Raw genomic sequence first — 24218 nt, 5'->3', positions numbered from 1 at the left:
GGTCATTTCTCTTTTCTTTTTGATCAGTCTGGCCAGGGGTTTATCAATCTTGTTAATTCTTTCAAAGAACCAGCTCCTAGTTTCGTTGATCTGTTCTACTGTTCTTTTGGTTTCTAGTTCATTGATTTCTGCTCTGATCTTTATGATTTCTCTTCTCCTGCTGGGTTTAGGCTTTCTTTGTTGTTCTTTCTCCAGCTCCTTTAGGTGTAGGGTTAGGTTGTGTATTTGAGACCTTTCTTGTTTCTTGAGAAAGGCTTGTATTGCTATATACTTTCCTCTCAGGACTGCCTTTGCTGTATCCCAAAGATTTTGAACAGTTGTGTTTTCATTTTCATTGGTTTCCATGAATTTTTTTAATTCTTCTTTAATTTCTTGGTTGACCCATTCATTCTTTAGTAGGATGCTCTTTAGCCTCCATGTATTTGAGTTCTTTCCAACTTTCCTCTTGTGGTTGAGTTCTAGTTTCAAAGCATTGTGGTCTGAAAATATGCAGGGAATGATCCCAATCTTTTGGTACCGGTTGAGACCTGATTTGTGACCTAGGATGTGATCAATTCTGGAGAATGTTCCATGGGCATTAGAGAAGAATGTGTATTCCGTTGCTTTGGGATGGAATGTTCTGAATATGTCTGTGAAGTCCATTTGGTCCAGTGTGTCATTTAAAGTCTTTATTTCCTTGTTGATCTTTTGCTTAGATGATCTGTCCATTTCAGTTAGGGGGGTGTTAAAGTCCCCCACTATTATTGTATTGTTGTCAATGTGTTTCTTTGCTTTTGTTATTAATTGCCTTATATAATTGGCTGCTCCCATGTTAGGGGCATAGATATTTACAATTGTTAGATCTTCTTGTTGGATAGACCCTTTAAGTAGGATATAGTGTCCTTCCTCATCTCTTATTACAGTCTTTGTTTTAAAATCTAGTTTGTCTGATATAAGGATTGCCACTCCAGCTTTCTTTTGGTGTCCATTAGCATGGTAAATGGTTTTCCACCCCCTCACTTTCAATCTGGGGGTGTCTTTGGGTGTAAAATGAGTCTCTTGCAGACAGCATATGGATGGGTCTTGTTTTTTAATCCAATCTGATAGCCTGTGTCTTTTGATTGGGGCATTGAGCCCATTTACATTCAGGGTAACTATTGAAAGGTATGAATTTAGTGCCATTGTATTACCTGTAAGGTGACTGTTAACTGTCTGTTGTCTGTGTTCGTTTCTGCTCTTTGCTGCTTTTAGGTTCTCTCTTAGCATAGTATATTCTAATATAATGCAGAACATCCCCTATAAGTGCTCTGTCTGCCCTGCTTTGAGAATCATTACTCCAGTTTATGTTTTCACAGGCCTTGAGTCAAAATAACAACATTTGGAATGTGAAGCCATTGTAAAGTCCACTGTTTCCTATAATCAGGACTGAAATAATCCATAATGATATTTATGGCTTTCTTTTTTTTCTTAAAGCTCATTGTTTTAAAATGAGTGGAGGTGTTAACTGCCAAGTTTCACAATACTGGGAGAGAGGTTTCGTCGCTCTTCAAGCTGCTATCAATGCTGCTATTATAGAAGTGAGTACAAATGTTCCATGCTAACTAATGTTGCATGCAGACTAATGGTATTAGAGGCCTCAAAAGGTTCATGAAATAATACATAAATGGGTAGCCTGTTCTTTCACTTAATCACTGGTTTCTTTAGTACAAAGTTTATTTAAGTTTCTATATGCCATGGGGGCTACAAACATAAATAGAAGAGAAATTTTCTCTCCCAAGAATTCAAACTTGTCAAGAAGCCAGGCATATAATAGGAATATTATTAGCACCCAAATATCCATCAGCTGATGAATGGATAAGGAAGTTGTGATACATATATATATATTTATTTCCTTTATATTTGTCTTTATATATTATCACATATATATTATATATATATCACATATTATCACATTATATATATACACACACACATATATATAATGGAATATTACTCAGCCGTCAAAAAGAATGAAATCTTGTCATTTTAATGATGTGGCTGGAGCTAGAGTGTATTATGCCAAGCAAAACAAGTTAGTCAGAGAAAGACAAATACCATATGATTTCACTCATATGTGGAATTTAAGAAACAAAACAGATGAACATAAGGGAAGAAAAAAAAGAAGAAAGAGGAAGGCAAACCATAAGAAACTCTTAACTATAGAGAACAAACTAAGGTTTGCTGGAGGGGAGGGGGGTGGGAGAGGTGCTAAATGGGTGATGGGTATTAAGGAGGGCACTTGTTGTGAAGAGCACTGGGTGTTGTATGTAAGTGATGAATCACTAAATTCTACTCCTGAAGTCAGTATTATGGTATATGTTAACCAACTAGAATTTAAAGAAAGAAAGAAAGAAAGAACATTATTAGAAAGGGAGAAGTAAGGTATCAGGGAGGTATAAAGGGTCTGTAAGTAAACAAGCCTAACTTCTCAGCCTAGAGTGCCATGAAAGAATTCCTAATTGAAGTAACATTTAAAACTGAAGCTTAAGGTAAGATTTGCCAAGTATACAAAGTCATAAATCTATTTCAAGCACATTATAAGGCAGTGTTAGGCAGGGAAGTGATAAAACACATCGTAAATTTTGAGAACTGTGAGAAGCTCAGAATGCCGGGAGGCAGGGCCCCAAGTGGGCCAATGGTGGAACATGGAAGTGAAAATTTAGGCTAGGATCAGATCCAGATTGATCAGTTATGTGTTCAGAGGAAAACAGATGACTGAAAGAAAACAGAGCATGCCATCCATGAATATACAAATTTTGTTTATTAATATATTTCTTCAGACTGCAACAAATCATTCAGTGATGGAGGAATTGATGTCCGTTACTGGAAAAAACATGAAGATACATCCCTTTGTCAGTCAAGGGGGCATTGCAGCTGATTTCTTCATTTTCTTCTGTGTTATTTCCTTTTCCTCATTCACTTATTATGCATCTCTTAACATTACAAGAGAGAGGAAAAAGATGAAGGGCTTGATGAGGATGATGGGTCTTCAGGATTCAGCATTCTGGTGAGTAAAGTGTAGGACAAATAAATGTAGGGATTCAGGAAGAGTGGGCCTCTTCAAAGCATCAGTATTCAAACCTAATGATTTTCTAACTCTTCCCTATGAATGGGATAAATTGTCATTGATGTAATGCTTGCCAAGTTAAGGTTGCAGGTTACTGTGCTTCTCAGACTGAAGAAAGAATAGCAGGTTTGGGTTTGTGTGGTGGTTGTGAGGTAGGGATAATGAGGGATGGCCAATGAGTCTACTGGTTGTGAGGTAGGGATAATGAGGGATGGACATTGAGTCTACTGCTAAGAGTGCTGTAGAAATGGTAGATTTGAGTGTCAAAGCCGGATGGAAGTGGAATTCAAGCCAGCATGGATGGAAAGGGGGAAAAAATAGGTCTAAGATCAGGAGCTCTTTTGAGACTAAAGATCTGGTATGATGGATATAGTTGAAGGAAGAAGCTGGCAGAACAGGATTGTGAATAGGGGCTGGGTAGTTTGAATTTAAAATGTCAGAGGCTGTGTAATTCCAAGGATGGACAAGGCCCTGTGTGAGAGAGAACTTGAGAATGACTGAAAAAAGTATGGAGGTGATGTTCGTAGTGAAGAGAAAGTAAAGTAACACAGAGGCTAGGAAGCCAGGTGGAATATGCAAATGTCAACGAATTTGGAGTCTGGAAGAAAATGCTATAAGTCAATATTGAACTGTTTATTGAATTAATATTGGAGGGAAGTATGACGGAGCAGCAAAATCTAACGACTCTAGAGCCAAAATTCCTGGACTTGAAATCATAGTTACTTAACATCTCTGTTCAGTAGGTTCTTTGTCTAGAAATTAAGAAAATAAGGATGCTCCTGCATAGAGCCTTTGTGAAAATAAAATGATTTTCTATTTGCTAAGTTCGTAAAACATTTTCTGGCACAGAGTAATTGCTATATGCGTAGGCTATTACTTTGTTGGTTTTGCTGCTGTTTTTGTTTTTCATTATTTCATTAGACCCTTCAAAGAATAACGATCAACGTGATAAAAGAATTGAAGAAAGGAAAGTGAACTATCCTATATCTTTGAGGAAATCCATGAAGCTCCTCACCCCTAGAAAGGCCTGAGAGGAGAAAAGGATCTGAGATTCACTGAGGAGTTACCGTGTACTAAGACAGTGTCCCACATAGACATAACTTCACTGAACTAAAACTGTGGTATTATTCCTAGTGTACAGAGCAATAAAAAAAAGAAAGAAAATGTTGAGGGATTACAGAGTTTGCTCAAGGTCACAGAGTATGAAGGCAGCAGAAAAAAATGTTTGAACCAAAATCAATCAGACTGGAAGACTATTTTCTCCTTTTCCCCACAGTGGTGTGTGTGTGTACCTGTAGGTGTGTGTGTATTTCTGGAACTAATTTTAGGACAAAAAATATCCCTAATTCCTAAAGAATTCTTCCCAAAATATTTATCTTGTACTTACATATCCTGAAACTCAATAAGTATCTACTGAAAGAATGAATGAATCAATGAATAATGTTAGAATCCATTCTAGATCCTCCTTTCAATGGAACATGAAATTCTAAAATAACATCTTGTTTCCATCCTAGGCTCTCCTGGGGTCTACTCTATGGTGTTTTCATCTTTATTATGGCACTTTTCTTGGCACTTATTATAAAATCTGTCCAGTTTGTCATTCTGACTGGCTTCATGGCGATCTTCACCATCTTTTTCCTCTATGGATTGTCTTTGGTGAGTTGGTGAATTAAATTGCTTTCTATCCAATTTACCAATCTACCCTAAGGATCAAGTGTTGGTTTCTAAATAGGTAATTATTCTCCATATCCCTTTTCTTCACTGTCTGCTCTTTGCCCGAGAACATCTATGTGTATCTATGTATTTGATTTGTAGTGTTTTTTTTTTTTTAATTTTTATTGTTATGTTAATCACCATATATTACATCATTAGTTTTTGGTGCAGTGTTCCATGATTCATTGTTTGTTCATAACACCCAGTGCTCCATGCAGAACGTGCCCTCCTCAATACCCATCACCAGGCTAACCCATCCCCCTACCCCCCTCCCCTCTAGAACCCTCAGTTTGTTTTTCAGAGTCCATCATCTCTCATGGTTCGTCTCCCCCTCTGACATACTCCCCTTTTCTTCCTCTCCTGTTATCTTCTTCTTTTTCTTTTTTCTTAAAATATGTTGCATTATTTGTTTCAGAAGTACAGATCTGTGATTCAACAGTCTTGCACAATTCACAGCGCTCACCGTAGCACATACCCTCCCCAATATCTATCATCCAGCCACCCCATCCCTCCCACCCCCAACCACTCCAGTAACACTCAGTTTCTTTCCTGAGATTAAGAATGTAGTGTTTTTTAAAAAGATTTGCAGTGTTTTGTAATGTCAACTTATAGTGCAATTTGTAGAGCACAGTTTTGTATTATAGACAAAAAAATGTAACTCTAATTTTGTATATTCAATCCCTTATTGTGTTATGCTAAGAATAATCCTTAGAGAAATATAAACCAACTGGATCTTCTCTCATTTTAGATAGCTTTGGCTTTTCTAATGAGCGTCTTGGTAAAGAAATCTTTCCTCACTGGTCTGGTCATGTTCCTTCTCACCGTCTTTTGGGGAAGTTTGGGATTTACAGCACTGTACAGGCAACTTCCTACATCCTTGGAGTGGATTTTAAGCTTTCTTAGCCCGTTTGCCTTCATGCTTGGAATGGCCCAGGTGAGAAACAATCCAATTGTTGATTGATGGAATTTCAGAAACATCTTTTTCTGTCTGGAATTCAGTTGTCTATAGTCATTTCTATGATTAGCATTGTCAGATTTAAAGCCTCTGTGCAGATTACTGTGACATTGCAAAGATGAACTTTTTAAAAAAGATTTATTCATGTATTAGAGAGAGAGATTGGGAGAGAGAATAAGGGAGAGGGACAGAGGGAGAGGGAGAGAGAATCCCAAGCAGACTCTGTGCTAAGTGCAGAGTCCAACACAGGGCTCAATCCCAGGACCCTGAGATCATGACCTGCACTGAAACCAACAGTTGGTCGCTTAACTGACTGAGCCACTCAGACACCCTGCAAAAATGAACTTCTAAAAGCTTTGGGCATACTGAGCTCAGCAAAATAAGCCATTTGGTGAGTGAAAAAAGGGAAGGTCAGCGTATCATTCTTCATAGATGATCTAAAGCGTTTTCTTGACTATTAATTATTATTTTTTAAGATTTTATTTATTTATTTGACAGAGAAAGACATAGTGAAAGAGGGAACACAAGCGGTGGGGGGGGGGGTGAGAGAGGGAGAAGCAGGTTTCATGAGGAGCAGGGAGCCCTACGCTAGGCTCCATCCCAGGACCTGGGACCATGGCCTGATCCGAAAGCAGACACTTAACCGACTGAGCCACCAGTGCCCCTTTGGCTCTTAATTAAATATGGATTTGATATTGCAAATCTAATTCTAATTATTCCAGCTCGTATTTTGACTTCGTAACTGAACAACATACATGAATCTATAAACTACCGTATAAAAGAAAAGAAAATCAAAAGTTAAAAACACATTAATTGACCAGCAAATTACATTTCTCCTTGTCAAATGTCATTTCTCTTTATCTGATTCTCAAATTGAACTCACTTTGCTGTCCCTGCAATTAAATGGTAACGTCGATCATTGCACACATACCCGTTATTTAGTTCTTAATGAAAGGATAATTAGTTACAAAAGACCCATTAACTTGAACATTATAGACAAGCCCACTTTTCCCACAGGTTCTCCTTAAACACACCAGTTTTGTTTTGTTTTGTTTTGTTTTTCCAAGAGCATGAATTCTCTCTCATGTAGCCATTTTCAAGGAGGACCACAATTTTGTCCTATATCCTATTTGGTAAAAATTTATCTAAGGTTGAACTCAAATGTCATCTTTTCCCATACTTCCCTGCCTCCTCCTGTTAGGAGGTCATTGGACACTTAGGTAGTCAGGGCCAGGGTCCCCAACAAGAAAACAGAGACCTGGACAGCTAAGACAAAACCATTCTAGCATCCTGTTTTATGGATTAGACAAGACCACAATAGCATCCTGTCTAGTAGCCTCTGCAGAAGTGACTTTTGCAAAACATCCTGAAACAAAACAATTAACCATAAAACGTGGGTCACTACCACAAGCTGAGGCAGTTTGTGTCCAAATGTCAGCCCAAAAGACCATCAACACATGAACAATAACCCAATAGGTAGACAGGTGTGTGATCAAAGCCCTGATTGGCACACCTTAGCAGCCAATCCACAAGGGGCCCATGCTCAGAATGCTCAAGGTACATCTGCAAAAGAGCTTAGAAAAACCCTTAGATTTGAATACCAAAAGGGCAACCCTCTCAGGTCCCCTCCCTCTCCGGGAGCTTTATACTATCGCTCAATAAACTTTGCTTTGCTGCCCGCCACTCTTTGTCTGGTCTACCTCTTCATTCTTCGAAGCGGCAGGACCAAGAACAACAGGCACTAAGGGAACAAAAATCTTGTAACACTCCTAATGCTCCAGTTTCACTGGAACATACTTTAATCAGAGCAGTTAATAAATTTCATTATAGTTGGTCACACACCTATGCCTTCCAAAAGAATTGAGAATTGTAAAGAAGGCAGTTTCGTTCAACTTTGTGTTAGTGAGAGGCAAAAAGTAGCTCTTACACGTTTACGCTAAACCTAATTGTTTAAAATTTATCACAAAACTAACGTCCTTTCTTTAATTACTTCTTAATTTTCAGCTTTTGCGCACAGACTATGATTTGAATTCCAGTGCATTTCCTAATCCATCAGACTACTCAAATCTGATAATAGCAACAAATTTCATGTTGGCTTTTGATCTTTTCTTCTATGTGGCATTGACGATTTATTTTGAGAAAATTTTGCCAAGTGAGTACTGATCTGATTAAAATCGAACATTATTTCCTAAAGGCGAATCTCCTAACACATGTGTTATTTATATTTTTAAAACTACTTTGTGCATCAAAAGGAAGGCGGTGAATAAGGTCATTGCCAATGACCACATTAGTTCTTTATTTCTTGCTACTTGACTGGTCAGAACTACAGCTTGAATTTTGTTTATAGGATCACTGATCTTCGAACTTCATTGTGCTCTAAATGTAGTTTGTTTCTTTTTAAAAAGATGCTTAGAAAACTATTTCCTAAATGGGTCTGGCTTGGTACTTAATCATGGAAATTTACAGTTGCTTTTGCCTAATTATTTTGCTCAGTTGTTCTTAGCCCTGGCTATATTTCAGAACCACCTTGGGAACTTTAAAAAAAAAAAAATACCAAACACAATTCAACCCTAAGAGATTATGATTCATTTCATCAGTGGTGGGACTAGGGCATCTATATTTTTAAAAATCTCACCAGAATTCTACAATAGGGAAGTCAATAGGTCATACATTTTTACTTTTATAGTAGATCTCGGGTGTTTTCACCACATACACACACACACACACACACACACACACACACACACAGAAAAATGATAACCATGTGAGGTGATGATATGTTAATTTGCTTGATGATGGTAGTACTTCACAATGTATGCCTGTATCAAAACATCACATTATATACCTTCCGGTATATACCTATACAGGTTTTATTTGTCAGTCATACTTCAATCAAGCTGTAAAGATTATGGAAGTTTCTAATGAAATAAACACATTGAGTATATTTTTTTTTAAAGTCAAGGATTCAAGACTTGGTCAAAGGGACAAAGGAGAAAGAGTGAGGGCGAAGGTGCAGAGAAACATCTGGAAGCAGTGAATTGATCATGTTGTTGTTTTAAGATAATCCCTTAAGAACAGTAACTGTCTCTCCCTTTCAGAAGAGACCAGAATAATAGAGGCCAGAATCTACAATTTTGGCTAGAACATTTATTATACACTTGGAATTATTTTTATCATCCATTCACTAAGCCTGAATGTAAGCTTGAATTCAAACAAGGTAACTCTGTTCAAAATTCTTTGAAAGATAAGCAGTATCAATGAGAGAAAGGAAAATTAACTGGCTAAAATGACAGAATCATGTAATGGGGAATCTGGTGGTAGAATGGACCCAGTCGAGCTATATACTTTCATTCAATAGATTTCCTCATGAAGGGAAAGAGATAAGAACTAACTAATAACGTACCAAGTGACAGGTGTTTAGAAAGTGTTTGGTCAATATTGCACCAAGGAATGACTAAACATGTGAAAAGTACACATAAGTTTGAAAACCCATCATTAGTACCCTGGAGGTCGTTGCAAAATATTAGTGAAATATAATGTTTTTTTCATTTCATAATGTCTCTCAACATGTAGGGAAACAGAAATGATAATTAAATGCAAATACACAGTGGGTTAATTTCCAGAAAGAGGGTGATGAAGAGTAAATTTGAATTGCACTCTGTTAAATTTCAATAAATTATTTTGCCTCTTTGTTTCCCTTTGTTACAGTGTGTCCACATTTTTCGATAAATCCTGTTCTGTTTTCTCTTGGAATATTTGTATCCAATAATAACATTGGATACAAATTCTCAATTTCTTCTTCCTTTGTGGGTGGCATGACACCTGGGCTCCTAGATACCATTTGGCATGCCCGGCATATCTTGCATTTGTATTCCAATAGCTGGCTTTCTTGGGGTCAGGGAAAGTCTTAACATTTATTTAAGTCCCTCCTGGATTTTTTAAAATTCCAGTTTCCTTTCCTCCTGTAGGAACAATGATTATAATAGAGACATCTTAGTGATTTTTTTTTCCTTATGTAATTACACCTATCAAGGAAAATGTGTGCATTCTGTGTTGATGACGTGTTCAGATGTCTGGGCAAAGAGATGACACTGTGCTGCTTTATTAGGATGTCTCTTTCCCTTAAACTGGTGATTGACCCAGTATTTTTCTCCTGGTCATATAGATGAATATGGACACGGATATCCCCCCTTGTTTTTCCTGAAGTCCTCCTTTTGGTCACGGCAACAGAAAGCTGATCATGTGGTCCTCGAAGATGAAATCGATTCCAATCCTTCATCTAATGACTCCTTTGAACCAATGCCTCCAGAATTCCATGGGAAAGAAGCCATCAGGTAACAATGATGCAGATGGAGAGCAGGCCAAAGACTGAGAAGCTCAGTTCTCTTTTGTGCCCTACAGACAGCTCCCACCTATAACCCCCTCCACGCTACCTTCATCATTTCCCACTTCAAGTTTACAGAAAAATTCCTTTAACCTGTTTTAGATCATATTGTTGACATTTACATTAAATACAAACTTAGATTTCACCAACAAAGATAATCCAAAGAAAACCTTGCCTGGATTCTCAATCTTTTCTCTGCTGTTTCTCTTCTCTGTCCTTGGCTTCTCTCATTTCTTTGCCTGGTCTCATTTATTCACACCTTGCCCCACCTCCTTTATCATACTCCCGATTTTTTTCTCATAGTTTTTTAAACTTCTCTTTCCTCTTCTCTCGATTGCCTTTTCAAAGGGAATGAAAGAGTAGGGGAGTGGAGGGGAGAAAGGGTCTGGAGACAGACACACAGGGAATTGAGGAAGGTATGCCTTAGAGTGTCATGCACATCTTCATTTCCAGATGTGTGTTTCATTTGGGACCAGCAACTTTTCTTTCCAGATAAGAAAATAGGAAGAAAGTCCTCAAGATCCCTGACTGTTCACATCTTTCTTGTCCGTCAGTGATCCCCATCTGTCAGCCCTCTGTGAGTGGTCTCAGGTTACCCCAGCCTACAGAGTTTGTGGAGCTCATGTCAGTTTTTATTTTAGCCTGTTTCATATTTATCTTCTATCCTTATATTTGTCCTGTGACCTAAGCTAGGTTTAACTTCCAGCAGAGTAGCTGGGAGGGAGCAAAGTAATGGCTTTATTTAATGTGTTTCTGTGTTTCTTTTTGTATTTCTTCTATCTCTTCAGCATCTCACCCAACTATAAGTGCTATGGAATGATAGTAAATGGGATTAAAATAGAGTTAAGAATCTAATCAAACAATCCAATATGAATGGAGCCTGAATCCTTTGATGAATCGTAGATGACAATATAAGAAATATAAATTTGGTTTAGTTATGGATTACGTATTTATCTGATAGACTAAAATCAGTAAAGTGCCTAGGATACCAGATCTGTAACAGCACTGGGCATATGTTAATTCTATTCCTTTCTATTATCATAATCAACTAATCTAACTGATACCATTTTATGTTTATTGAATATTTATCATGTACAAAGCACTGTGCATGCAAGATGAAATATTTTACTCATCCTTCAACACAACCCTAAAACACTCGAAAGTTTCAGGTTGCAAAAGCTGAAACTTACCTGGAATAAGTACATTGGTTAAGGTAACATGATTTCAGTTAGGTAAGACTGCAAAACCCACGCTGTCACTGTTACCACCTTTGTGTCTCTTCCTTACTCCACGCTTGTACCTCTTACCCAACTTCTGCAGACCTTGACTCAAGATAACCAAAGATACCTCCAACCTGAGCCAGTAGTTCATAATGAGCCTTTCAGTATTGGATGCCATGTTACCTGTTGGTCTAGCTTTCTTGGCTTGCAGTTTAGAGATGATCCTGTTCCTCAATACTAATGCCAGGCCATACCCTAATCTTTGGAATCAGAAGATCTGGTGATGGGATATAAGCATAGGTAAATTTATAAATTTATAAAACTCCTCAGGTGATGCTAATGTGCAGCCAGGACTGGGAATCAGCAAAGCTGATTCTCTCACACAACCCTGACTTCATGAGAGTGAAATCCCAGATCTTCCTGTACCCTGAGCATAAGATTTATTTAATCCTGTCAACCAAACCTAGAATTACAAACTAAAGAAAATTGTCATACTTTGAAGTATCTTTTCTTTTTTTTCAGAATCAGAAATGTTACAAAAGAATATAAAGGAAAGCCTGATAAAATAGAAGCATTGAAAGGTAAGGGGGGGGGAAAGGAACATTTAGTTATTATATTGGTACCGATTTGTAATTTTAATTCAATTTCTTTTTTCTCTTGGTGAGCCATTCCTGGTAGTATTTCAGATTTGAAATGAATTATTTGAGCCACATGATAAAATTTCCTTTGTAACACATGCTTTGACTGCATAAAAGTTAGAAAAAAATGATTATATTTTAGAACTAGATGTACTTGAAAGATGTATTGTGTAATAGTGAGGAAGTCTAAGGATTTTCTTGGAGGGGTGGTTTCTACAGATTCAAATTTTTCTTCTGTCATTTCAGAGCTGTTGTAGATATTGTATATTTTTTGTGCAAAAAGAGCAATTTATCTCAAAAGATTTTTAGCCACATAATAATTTAATGAACCATTAATCTGTTATTTAGTCCATAAATATTAACATCCACCTACCATATGCCAGGCAATGTCAATGAACCTGGTAGTATTAGATATGTTACCTGCTGTGAAACCACATAATTTCAGAATTTCAAAACAGGATAGACATTTTATTTAACAACCCAGTGTATTCATATTTAGAAAACAAGGCCATTCAAGGATATAAAAAGGCAGTCCATTAGTTCCATAATACAGTTTTATTTGTGATTTTGTTTTCTTTCCTGTCTCCCTGCTACTTTCCCTTCCTTTTTCTTTCTAATCTTTTTTCCCTTTCTTTTTCTTCCTAGATCTGGTATTTGACATATATGAAGGCCAAATCACTGCAATACTTGGTCACAGTGGAACTGGAAAATCAACACTGTTAAACATTCTTAGCGGGCTATCTGTTCCCACCAAAGGTAGGAGGTTTTTTCCCAAAGTCAGGTCAACATATAAGTCAGCCATTAATATAAAGTCCTTCTGATTATCAGTCACAAACACAGACAACTATGGAAAAAGGGAACTTAACTTATAGGATTCGTCTATAGAGGTATATGATATTTAATTGGTATATATGAAATTTGAGTTGTTCATGAGAATCATCATCATGGTCATTAGTTACTATTTGACATTCAAACTTGTACCTGTTAGCTTTTGCTGCATAACAAGCATTCCACAAATTAATTGGCTTAATATAAAAATGTTTTATTATGGGGCACCTGGGTGGCTCAGTTGGTTAAGCGACTGCCTTCAGCTCAGGTCATGATCCTGGAGTCCCAGGATCGAGTCCCGCACCGGGCTCCCTGCTCAGCAGGGAGTCTGCTTCTCCCTTTGACCCTCTTCCCTCTCGTGCTCTCTATCTCTCATTCTCTCTCTCTCAAATAAATAAATAAAAAGTTTATTAAAAATGTTTAATTATGTCTCATGATTCTGTGAGTTGATTGGAAGTGTTTCTCTGGACTTAATTGGCTGGTGCTGAATGTTTTGGCATGTCCTCACTCACACATATGGGGCTTCAGTTAAGACTGCTGCTCCTCTCTGCTTACATGGACTTTCATCATCCAAGAATCGGTCAGGATTCTTCACACAGGGGTCCACGATCCCAGAAACCAAGAGAAGGCACATCCCAGTGCAAAGGCATCTTCACAGTCTCTGCTTGTATCCCATTTGCTAGGATTCTGTTTGTTACATAACCACACCTAAATGGGAGGGGTGGATAAATAGATGATGTCTTGTTGGGAAAAGCTGCAGATGGGACTTTTTTTTTTCCTTCCAGTATACCACACAACTATAGTGGAAGCTTGTAATGCCTGAATTGTAAAAACCTTGAAGAGAAAATCATGTGTCTAAAATGTAATAAATATATAGTGATTTTTCATCTAGAAAGATCTTTTCTTTTTACGTGTTTGTTTCAATTCCGGTTAGTTAACATACAGTATAATATTAGTTTCAGGTGTACAATATAGGGATTCAACACCTCATACAACACCTGGTGCTCATCACAACAAGCGCCCTCCTTAAGCCCCATCACCCACTTCCCCCATCCCCCCAGGCCCCTCCCCTCTGGTAAACATCAGCGTGTTCTCTATAGTTAGGAGTCTGTCTAGAAAGATCTTATTTCAGGCATTACCCTGATATTAACTTTTAACCTCTGTTATAGGCTCAGTCACCATTTATAACAATAAACTTTCAGAAATGACTGACCTAGAGAATATCATCAAGCTCACTGGAATTTGTCCACAATCCAATGTGCAGTTTGACTTCCTCACTGTGAAAGAAAATCTCAGGCTCTTTGCGAAAATAAAAGGAATTCAGTCGCATGAACTGGCCAAAGAGGTACTAAATAGAATGAATGAATGTACTGGTCAAAATGAGATTGTTAACTCTACTTGCATGGAATTCTTTATGCTTTCATTAAAATATATTTGTGCAAATCACGTCTAAATGTTGGGCCAAAAAAAATCTAATTTGGAAAACCGCTAACATTTATGTATTTACAATGTGTCAAGCATTATCCTTAATTTCAAATATAACAATTGACTTATTCCTCACAACAATGCTATGAAATGGATACTATTATCATCCCCATTTTACACATGTAGAAACTGAAGTTCAAAAGCAAGTTATTGCCTAAGATGATGCAGCTAGCACTTTAGTAGTGTGGTTTTCAAATCCAGGCATTCTGCCTCAGGATCCATGCTTTTAACCATTACACTTTACAGCCTTGTATTTCCAAAGGAAAGGAAAGGAAAGGGAAGGGAAGGGAAGGGAAGGGAAGGGAAGGGAAGGGAAGGGAAGGGAAGGGAAGGGAAGGGAAGGGAAGGGAAGGGAAGGAAAGGAGGAAGGGGGAAAGGGGAAAGAAAGAGGAAAAGGGAAAAAGGACAAAGGAAAGAAATCTTGGTTTGTGACATAAATGTTGTCATTTGGCTAGATACAGAGAATTTTGCTGGCATTGGAGATGAAAAATATTCAAGACGTCTTGGCTCAAAACTTAAGTGGTGGACAGAAAAGAAAACTCAGCTTTGCAACTGCTCTTTTAGGGGATCCTCAGGTAAGTCAGACTAAATTTAGAGATGAATTCAAATTTTTAAAAATGAAACTTTAGTAGTAGTTCCAATCTTTTATTTGCAAAGGAGATCTGTGATAAAATAGTTGTGGTAGAACATTAAATATAATAACCAGGTCCTAACTGCAATATCCTTTTAAATATGTAAGTAATATGGTTTCTGCATGTTTTCTGGAAGACCTGCACTTTTCCTGGAAACACCCTTTATATACATCCATCCTTGGTAGGTTTTCCTATTGGATGAACCAACTGCTGGATTGGATCCCTTTTCAAGGCACCAGGTTTGGAACCTCCTGAAGGAGCAGAGAGCAGACCGTGTGATCCTCTTCAGTACCCAGTTCATGGATGAGGCTGACATCCTGGCTGGTATCTGCTGATTTCCCCTAAGTGTCCTGATGAGGTCTTTATGAGACTTGAGAAATATGGATTGGTATTCTGAGCAGCTGTATTTTATAATGTGGTCATCTAGCTGTAGCTGGCAGTCTGGACCGATGGTAGTGATGTGAACTGGGCCCAAAGAGTCTCACTCCCAACCCTTTCCATTTATCTCCTCGAATTTTTTATCATTCGATTACACAGGGGTATCATCTGCCAGGAAAGTCAATTATTGTGAAGTGAGAGTCTGTATTCTAATACATTAATCCTTTTACACAAAATTAAGGCAAACCAACTTGAAATATTCAAATGATTTTGGTGTCTGGTCCATTAAAATAAATAACGTAATGGGAGTCTATTTTAGGAGACTTATGCACATAACCTCCCTGGCTGGCTGGATAGCAAAACAATAGCCTGAAGTATACAATAAGATTAAAGGGTACCTGTTTCAGCGAGCCTTTATTAAGCCCTGGATTTGAACATGCAAATGATCCTAAATTAGAGTTGGGTCATGATTACCTGTCTTTTCTTGGGAAAGAATGGGTGACTTCTTAACAAGCTTTCTTCTTTGCTTCTTACTTTTCAGATAGGAAAGTGTTTCTCTCCAATGGGAGGCTGAAGTGTGCAGGTTCTTCTCTGTTCCTAAAGAAGAAATGGGGCATTGGATATCACTTAAGGTAGAGCCACGTAAGGAGGCTGGGAAAATGAGAAATGAGCTAGAGGAGGCATGATGCTTGATGCAGCACATTACAACACATGAGAAACTCTTGATTTGTTACACATAGATGTTTGCATATACATTGGTGGAGATACTTGTGTACATATATGGAATTGCTGTGTGTATATGAGAGATATCGATTGGTAGATTTTAGAGATTGAAAATTTAAGATCACTTGGGGTGCCCGCCTGGGTGGCTCAGTCGGTTAAGCCTCCAACTCTTGATTTCATCTCAAGTCATGATCTCAGTGTTATGAGAGCATGGAGGCTGCTTAAAATTCTCCCTCGCCCTCTCCTTCTGCCCCTCCAGCGCCCTCCAAACACATGTGTGTGCATTCTCTCTCCCCCGCAAAAAAAGAAAAGAAGAAAATATAATATAACTTTAAAAATTGAGATAAATGCGATAGAAAATATATCTACAACACATTGTTTGTTAAGGAAAGTTTGTATAAAGGGAACTTTCACAACTGACACATTGTTTCATACACCCCTCGCCTCTCTCCCCGACCTGTTAACCTAGTATCTGTTCTTATCAGTCTAAGTAGGGCTCCTTGCTTCTCCTCCTCCCGGCTACACTCTGTTCTTGTGTTTCCTCTTCTTTCCATCCTCTTCATTTTATTTTTGTCATTATGTTGAATAGTAGCATATTCTAGCTGTTATTGAGTCACTCAGAGATAAGATACTTATTATTTTATTTAAATCTTTTGTCTTTTGAGATAGAAACTCTTGTTACTTTTACTCTACAGATAAACATTTGGTCTCCCTAGGTTCATAAATGATAGAGCCAGGAATTTAACCCGGATGTTTTTAACTTTGTTTTTTTTTTTTTTTTAAGATTTTTATTTTATTTATTTATTTGAGAGAGAGAATGAGAGATAGAGAGCACGAGAAGGAAGAGGGTCAGAGGGAGAAGCAGACCTCCCGCTGAGCAGGGAGCCCGATGCGGGACTCGATCCCGGGACTCCAGGATCATGACCTGAGCCGAAGGCAGTCGCCCAACCAACTGAGCCACCCAGGCGCCCTTAACTTTGAAGACTAGTATCCATATCCATATTTTAAATTAATTTTTAATTTGTTCATGAATTGATCAGTTTGTCTAAAGTACAGGTCTGATTTAGACCATCTATACCTTAAAAAGAAAAAATATATATGACAACAAGACCAAGCAAACAAAAAAACTTTAATGGTTCCATTTTACCCATTGGAATCCAAATTTTGTAGTCATGTGATGCTGGTGGTGGCCCACCCTATCATGATTTCCTTATTATTTGCCTTTAGCCAATTCAATATCCTTTAGTCAAAAATAAAATATTCATTGTTCATTGCATATGTCCTAGCGTGACCTACATTTCCCCTTGTTTGAGGTTATTTACTGAGCTTGGCAGTTTTCTTGGACCCATTACCGCCTGTTCAAGTCCTAAAGCACTATTTGAACGCCATCTCACATAGTCTTTATTAATCTTCCAGCTCTTTGTATTGTTCCAATATTTCATTTCCTAAGCCACGTTGTTTGAATTGCTTCTTGGAAATTAATTAAACTCTCTGAAACTCAGTTTTCTCACTTATGAAGTGGGAATAACAATTCCCAGCTGCAAGTAAAGGTTATAGAAAAGTAAATGACACGGTGCCTAGCACACAGCATGGCAACAGAACGTGTTCTCAAAATAAAAAATGCTCATCAGGATCCCTGCCCAATTCACAAGTCTCTTCATGGGCTCCTGGACAATACTTTGTTTGATTGCCTTATTTCTTCTTCTAAATCAGGGTCAGCCAACTATGATCCACGGGCCAAATCCAGCCCATTTCCTGTTGTTGTAAATAATGTTTGAGTGGAACATAGACATACCCACGTGTTTAGATATTGCCTATGACTGCTCCCACATTGCAATGGCAGTGTTGAATAATTGCAGTGGAGATCTACTGGCCTGCAATGCCTGAAATATTTATAACCTAGTCATTTTCAGAAAAAGTTTGCTGACCTCCATTTCCAAGCTATACACTCCTTGAGAGATGATACACGCACTGCTCATACTGTTCTCTGGTGCCCCACACAAATTCTTATAAGTGACCAAGAAGTATTTCTTAAATTGTTCTTATTTCAAGGGGGCAGCAACATCAAGGAAAACAACTATGAATTTTTTGGTTTTTGCTTCATTCCCTCAGTGGGTTTCACGGCTTCTAAAAATAGCATATATTCTCAGATGTTCTTAATACTTGAGTAAATAGCATAATTTCAATATAAGCATTTGCTCAAATAAAATAGGCATTTTTAAAGGACTTGCTAAGTGCAAACATCACTATTATTCTGTTCTTAGGACAACCTTAGATGTTAGGAATCATTATTCCATTTTTGCTAATGAGCAAAGTGTCCAAATAGGTTAAGTAATACATTTCAAATGGCAAAACCAGGGTTAGAAGCCAAGCCACTACTGATAGTTTGTCCACTACATACTTTATAATCTTGATTAATACATTTTTGTTTGTTTTCCTACACTGGGGAGTTATCCATGGTATTTTTAAATGGATAGATTGGTTTTCTCTATGATTGTTTGTTCTTAGTCAAAGTTCTGAGTTTAGCATACAAAGAAAGCAAAAATTAGTGATCTCAACAAACCATACCCACGTTCATTCACAGTTAATTTCTATCTATAACGCATTTCCTTCATAGCACGTACTACTATTTTTAATCATTTCTTTATCTGTTTGTTTATTTGTTTTCTCCCTGTTTCCCTATTAGACAGTCAACTCCATAAGAGCAGGGCAATGCTCTTTTATTCACCATTGTACCCTCAGCATTTAGGGATGTTTTTGTCACATACTAATAACAATAAATATGTATGAAAGAGTAAATTAAGTAACTGAACCTGCTTTGTGTCTTTGCCTATCAAAAATCCCTTCTTCTTGCCCAATGCAATAATCCTATTAACTCCCTTTGAAAAATCCACACCATTTTCCATTTTCTGTAGTCCTGGTTGTGTCCCTGTTATCTGTATTCTGCCACTGTTCTCCTTTTAAGGACTTGAGTGAGTACCAACCTTGTCTGGGCATCATAACCTGAATGCCTGACCAGTAGTTCTGATTTGCTGCCCCTGCTTTCTCCCATTACATTTATATGATCTGATTTTTTTGTCCTCTCATTTCATGTTTGAATGGCCTATCTCTTGCATTGGATTTTAATTGATTTTTCTTTGTCCCCTAGAAGTTAGTAATTTTCCTCATGCCACCGGAGACCATGTCAAATAACATAGATCTTTTTTTTTTTTTTCAAATACCAGTTTGCAGTTGAAAGAAATGCATGTTCAGGAAAATATAACATCACTTATTAAACAGCACATCCCTGATGCCAAATTATCAGCAGAAAGTGAAGGAAAACTTGTCTACACATTGCCCTTAGAAAGAACAAATAGATTTCCAGGTAATGTACAAGAACACTATGAAATGAAATATGTAAATAATATTCATAGTAATAATGATGATTCCTATATATTGAGAGCTTACAATGTGTTCAGCTATTTGAAACATGATGCAAAGAATAATACAGTAACTGGATGATTTTATCTACAGTGAGAAATACTATATTCTTGTAGTTGCATTACAGTGTCTGGGTATTTGGGAAGCTTTTTTAGTCATTCATTCCCTTTGTAGTACATAGCAAAATATTCTAGTGTTCATAACTGTGAATGAATACAAATGGTTAAAAACCTCTGGCTTAACCATTACAAACAGCCCCATGATTCTTCTCTTAATAAGACTTTTGTGATGACTTTGGGGTTTTTAGGCCAATGCATAAAAGTTTACTTTATGACAGCTTTCTTTTCTTTTCTTTTATGACAGCTATTTTGAATTCTTTGTCAGGTAAATCATATAGCTTCATTTCATGAGGGTCTGTTTCTGGAGGTTTATCTTGTTTCCCTTTCGGGAACATCTTCCACTGATTTTTCATTTTCCTTGACACTCTGTGTTGATGCCAATGCACTAGATAAAGCAGGCACCTCTTCTAGTCTTCAAAGATTGGCTTTCTGCAGGAGAAGACACCCAGAAATCAGCCCAGTCAGAGATTCTGAGTGCCCCCGTCAACTCTTTCGAAGCAGGCAGCTGTGGTTTTGGTCAAGCCACTCTGTGGAGAGTCAGGGGAGTGAGTTATAGCATTATGTAAACTAGAATAATCAAGATAATGTGTTATTGGCAGAGTGATCAATGCAAAGATAGATAGAACAGACTCAAGAACCTGGAAATAAACCTACACAGATATGCCTCACTGATTTTTGACAAAGGTGGAAAAGCAATTCAATGGACAAAGGATAACCTTTCCAACAAATGGAGCAAGTAGATCCACAGGCATAAAAATGAACCTTAACCTAAATCTCCCACCTTATTATACAGAAATTAACTTAATGTAAATCATGGACTTAAATGTAAAATGTAAAACCACATTTTTTTTAAATGAATAAGAGAAAATCTGCAGGATCTACTACTAGGCAGAGTTCTTAGACTGGACACCAAAATTACAGTCTATGAAAGGAAAAAAATAATAAGTTGTCCTCCATCAAAATTTAAAAATTGCTTTGTGAAAGATCCTGTTAAGAAGATGACAGAATGAGCTATAGATTGGGAGAAGGTATTCGCAAACTATGTATGTCACAGAGGACTGGTATCTGAACATATAAAGAACTCTGAAAACTCAACTGTAAAAAACAAACAACCTAATTGGAAAATGGGCAAAAGATAAGAAGAGACACTGAAGATGACGTATAGGTGGCAGAGACACACATGAAAAGGTGTGCAGTATCATATGTCAGTAGGGAACTGCAAATTAAAACCACTATGAGATCTCATTACATACTTAGCAGAATGGCTAAAGAAATTTTTTTTTACACAGTGATCATATCCAATGCTGGCTAGGATGTGGACAAAATGGATCACGCATACATTGCTGATCGGAGTGTAAAACGGCACCGCCACTCTGGGGAAAAGCTTGCAGTTCCCGCAACTCCCATACAACTGAATCATTTCACTACTGGACATTTATCCTAGAGATATGAAAACATATTCACACAAAAACTGGTACATGAATGTTTGTAGCAGCTTTATTTGGAACAGACAACAGCTGAAAGGACCCAGATGTCCTTTAACAAGTAAATGGTTAAATTGTAGTTCATTCATGACATGTAATGCTGCTCAATGATAAAAAGGAACAGGCTACTGACTGGCATATGCAACAACCTTGATGAATATTCAGAAAGCTATTCTCAGTGGAAATAGCCAGTTCTCAAAGTTTATATACTGTAGGACTCAAGGTATATAACATTCTTGAAATAACAGAATTCTAGAAATGGAGAGCAGATTAGTAGTTGCCATGGGTTGGGAGAAGATGGGTCAGGAGCAATGGGTGTGGCTGTCAGTGGGTAGCATGATCTTTGTGGTGATGGAAATGTTCTGTATCTTGATTGTATTAATGTCAATAGCATAGTTGTAATATCCTACTCTGGCTTTTTAAGATATTACCATGGGGGGGGATACTGAGTGAAGGGTACAGATCTATTATTTTTTACAACCCCATGTGAATCTGCAATTATCTCAAGGGACACCTGGGTGGTAGTTGGGTAAGCGTCCAACTCTTGATTTTGGCTCAAGTCATGATCTCAGGATCGTGAGATCAAGCCCCACATTGGGCTCTGCTCTGGTTGTGGGGCCTGCTTGGGATTCTCTCTCCTTCTCCCTCTGCCCCTCCCCCTGCTCACACCCTCTCACTCTCTCTCCCTCAAAATAAAATAAAATAAAATAATCTCAAAAAAAGTTTAATTCAAAAAGAAAGAAAAAGTTTACTTATTATGTATGTCATTCAGAAGATTTGCTCCCTGGTAATGGGGTAAAATGAGGGCCATGTTGGGTGTTTGAAGCCATTAGCCTGGCCCTTAAGTGTGGTTAACAGACACTTAAATTACCCCACAAAGTCATTCAAATATACATTTTACAGTAACAGCACCAAGTATTCCTTAGAGCCATCAGGCAAAATGCTAACTGAACCCTAATTAATGTGTTTTCATACTAGCTATAATTTAGAGGAAGTCTGTAAAATTTTAGGTGAAATGAAGAATGACACATAATGCTCATTAGCAGTTTGAATCTTCTTTTCTGCTTTTCTGTATATGTTCCTCTCACCAAGACAGAAAGCCTTTAACTTACCCTTTTGTCCAACAAGAAGCTGCACATGGAATCTTCAGGATGTCTATAATCATACTAGGGTTTAAAATTAGGTTTTTATTCAAGCTTCATTGAATTAACTGTTATTATTCAGATCCATGTAGGCAGGGACATTGTTCATTGTTGTAAGAATACCCGAAGTATTTTTTGGTAAACAAACTAAGGAATGAGTGGATAACAGAATTGCTAGCGGGAGACTGGCTGCCACTTTCCTACTATTCCAAGATGCCCTGAGTCAGCTGTGCATTCTCTGTGAGAATTGTGAATTTTTTCTTCCACAGTCAAAAGCTGAAATTAAAAAAAAAAGGATTTATAATTTATGTCCTTCCTTTAGCAGATATTTTCTGAACTGAAAAAGCTTCTGCACCATTCAACTAATTCTCAAAAATATTAGTTCTTTCCTTCGGGTCGGTTAAAACAGGTGGCTCTGGAAAGGAGTCTTCAATTAATTCGAGTTAATTAATATATGGGCTGTAACACAATATACAATTAAAAATAACAGACAGGATTTGAAGAATAACATTCCTTATTAGGAAATATGAGTTTTAAAATGTCTGACCTATCACAGGTATGACTTCATATATTTGTGCTTTTTAGTTTGAAAGGTTGTCCTCAGCTCACTTGTGATTTTTGTTGTTTTGATTCGCTATTGTGTGTGTGTTCTGCAGCACTTTATGAGGATCTGGATAGACGTCCTGGCCTGGGGATTGAGAATTACGGTGTTTCCATGACAACCTTGAACGAAGTGTTCCTGAAACTGGAAGGAAAATCAGCTGTGGATGAACCAGGTAACTAAAATGCATGAGCACAACCATGTAACGGTATTCACAACACCTCATGCCGTATATATTTCCGTAAGACACAAGTCCATTCCTAGACAGGGATAAATAAAACCAAAATGCGTCCCTGTGACTTTTGTTACCTTTTCTGCCAATGTTGCCTTGTTATTAGGGATGGCCCATTTTCTTCTAACCAGGGCTCGCTGCCTTCATCCCACTTCCCAAGAGCAATTTCAGACAAAACACTGATTTTTCAGTCTCTCTTCTCAAGCATTCTGATTACGTCCTCTCACTGCCTGCTAGCTTCCTCAGTTTCTGATGAGAAGTCAGCTTTAGGTCTTACTGAGAATCCCTTGTGGAAGGTGAGTTGTTTTTCTCTTGCTGCTTTCCAGATTCTGTTTTTGTCTGACAGCTTCACTCTGATGTCTTTAGGTGTTGATCTCCTTGCATTTATCCTGCTGGGAGTTTGGTGAGCTTTTTATATGTGTGGTTAATGTTTTTCATCAAATTTGGGGAGTTTTTAGCCATTAATTTTTCAACTGTACTTGCTGACCCTTTCTCTCCCAACTCTCCTTCCGGAACTTCCATTAATGTATGTGGTAGTGTATGTTAGTATAGCAGGTATTCTTTTCTTGGTAAGAGAGGTGACAGTCTCTGGGGTGCCTGGGGGGGCACTATGTGATCTTGCATATTCATCGTAACCTCTTTAATGTGTTGTCTGTGTCCAAATGATCTAAGATTCCCTTGCACCACATAATGCCTACAGTTTCGCAGAAGACTGTGATATCATTGGTAAAACAACTCCTCCGATAAGCTCTATAATGTCCATCTGAAGTGGGGTTTTATGAATTGTTTTTTTGTTGTTGTTGTTTTGTTTTTGCAGATATTGCCACGTTGGGAGAAGCACAGGCAGAAAGAACCAGAGACACAGAGAGGCTTGTTGAGACGGAACAAGTTCTCAGTTCACTCAATGAGATGACAAAGACAATAGGGGGCCTGGCTCTCTGGAGACAGCAACTCTGCACGGTTGCATGGGTTCGCTTCTTGAAGTTAAAGCATGAAAGAAAAGCTCTCTTATCTCTGTGAGTGTCAGAGGGCCACAGGCAGTTTTGTTTTGTTTTTTTTCCAGTCAATACATTAAAAGACAAATCTAAGATGTTAAAACAAGAGAAGACAATCAAAAAATAAAAATACATGTCTGCACCTACAAAACTGGATAAGGAATAATACCCAGTTGAGTAAATG

General features: G+C 37.7%; 1 protein-coding gene across 1 annotated transcript in view; it reads left to right on the top strand.

Annotated features, from left to right (window-relative positions):
- LOC113939585 (ATP-binding cassette sub-family A member 8-like) overlaps positions 1–24218 on the top strand; it is a 69920-nt gene that overhangs the window by 16423 nt on the left and 29279 nt on the right. Inside the window, exons 7-21 of the mRNA XM_027625912.2 lie at positions 1453–1556; positions 2799–3025; positions 4600–4741; positions 5547–5732; positions 7758–7905; positions 9919–10087; positions 11880–11938; positions 12641–12751; positions 13993–14168; positions 14764–14883; positions 15126–15264; positions 15860–15950; positions 19266–19405; positions 22863–22982; positions 23857–24055. Coding sequence (XP_027481713.1) covers positions 1453–1556; positions 2799–3025; positions 4600–4741; positions 5547–5732; positions 7758–7905; positions 9919–10087; positions 11880–11938; positions 12641–12751; positions 13993–14168; positions 14764–14883; positions 15126–15264; positions 15860–15950; positions 19266–19405; positions 22863–22982; positions 23857–24055 — 2131 coding nt within the window. The remainder of the gene's footprint in view (positions 1–1452; positions 1557–2798; positions 3026–4599; positions 4742–5546; positions 5733–7757; positions 7906–9918; positions 10088–11879; positions 11939–12640; positions 12752–13992; positions 14169–14763; positions 14884–15125; positions 15265–15859; positions 15951–19265; positions 19406–22862; positions 22983–23856; positions 24056–24218) is intronic.

Source organism: Zalophus californianus, chromosome 16 (genome assembly GCF_009762305.2).
Source record: "Zalophus californianus isolate mZalCal1 chromosome 16, mZalCal1.pri.v2, whole genome shotgun sequence".
In the NCBI taxonomy this organism is placed as follows: domain Eukaryota; kingdom Metazoa; phylum Chordata; class Mammalia; order Carnivora; family Otariidae; genus Zalophus; species Zalophus californianus.
Note: the sequence above shows the minus strand (reverse complement) of the source record. Positions and strands in the feature narration are given on the sequence as shown.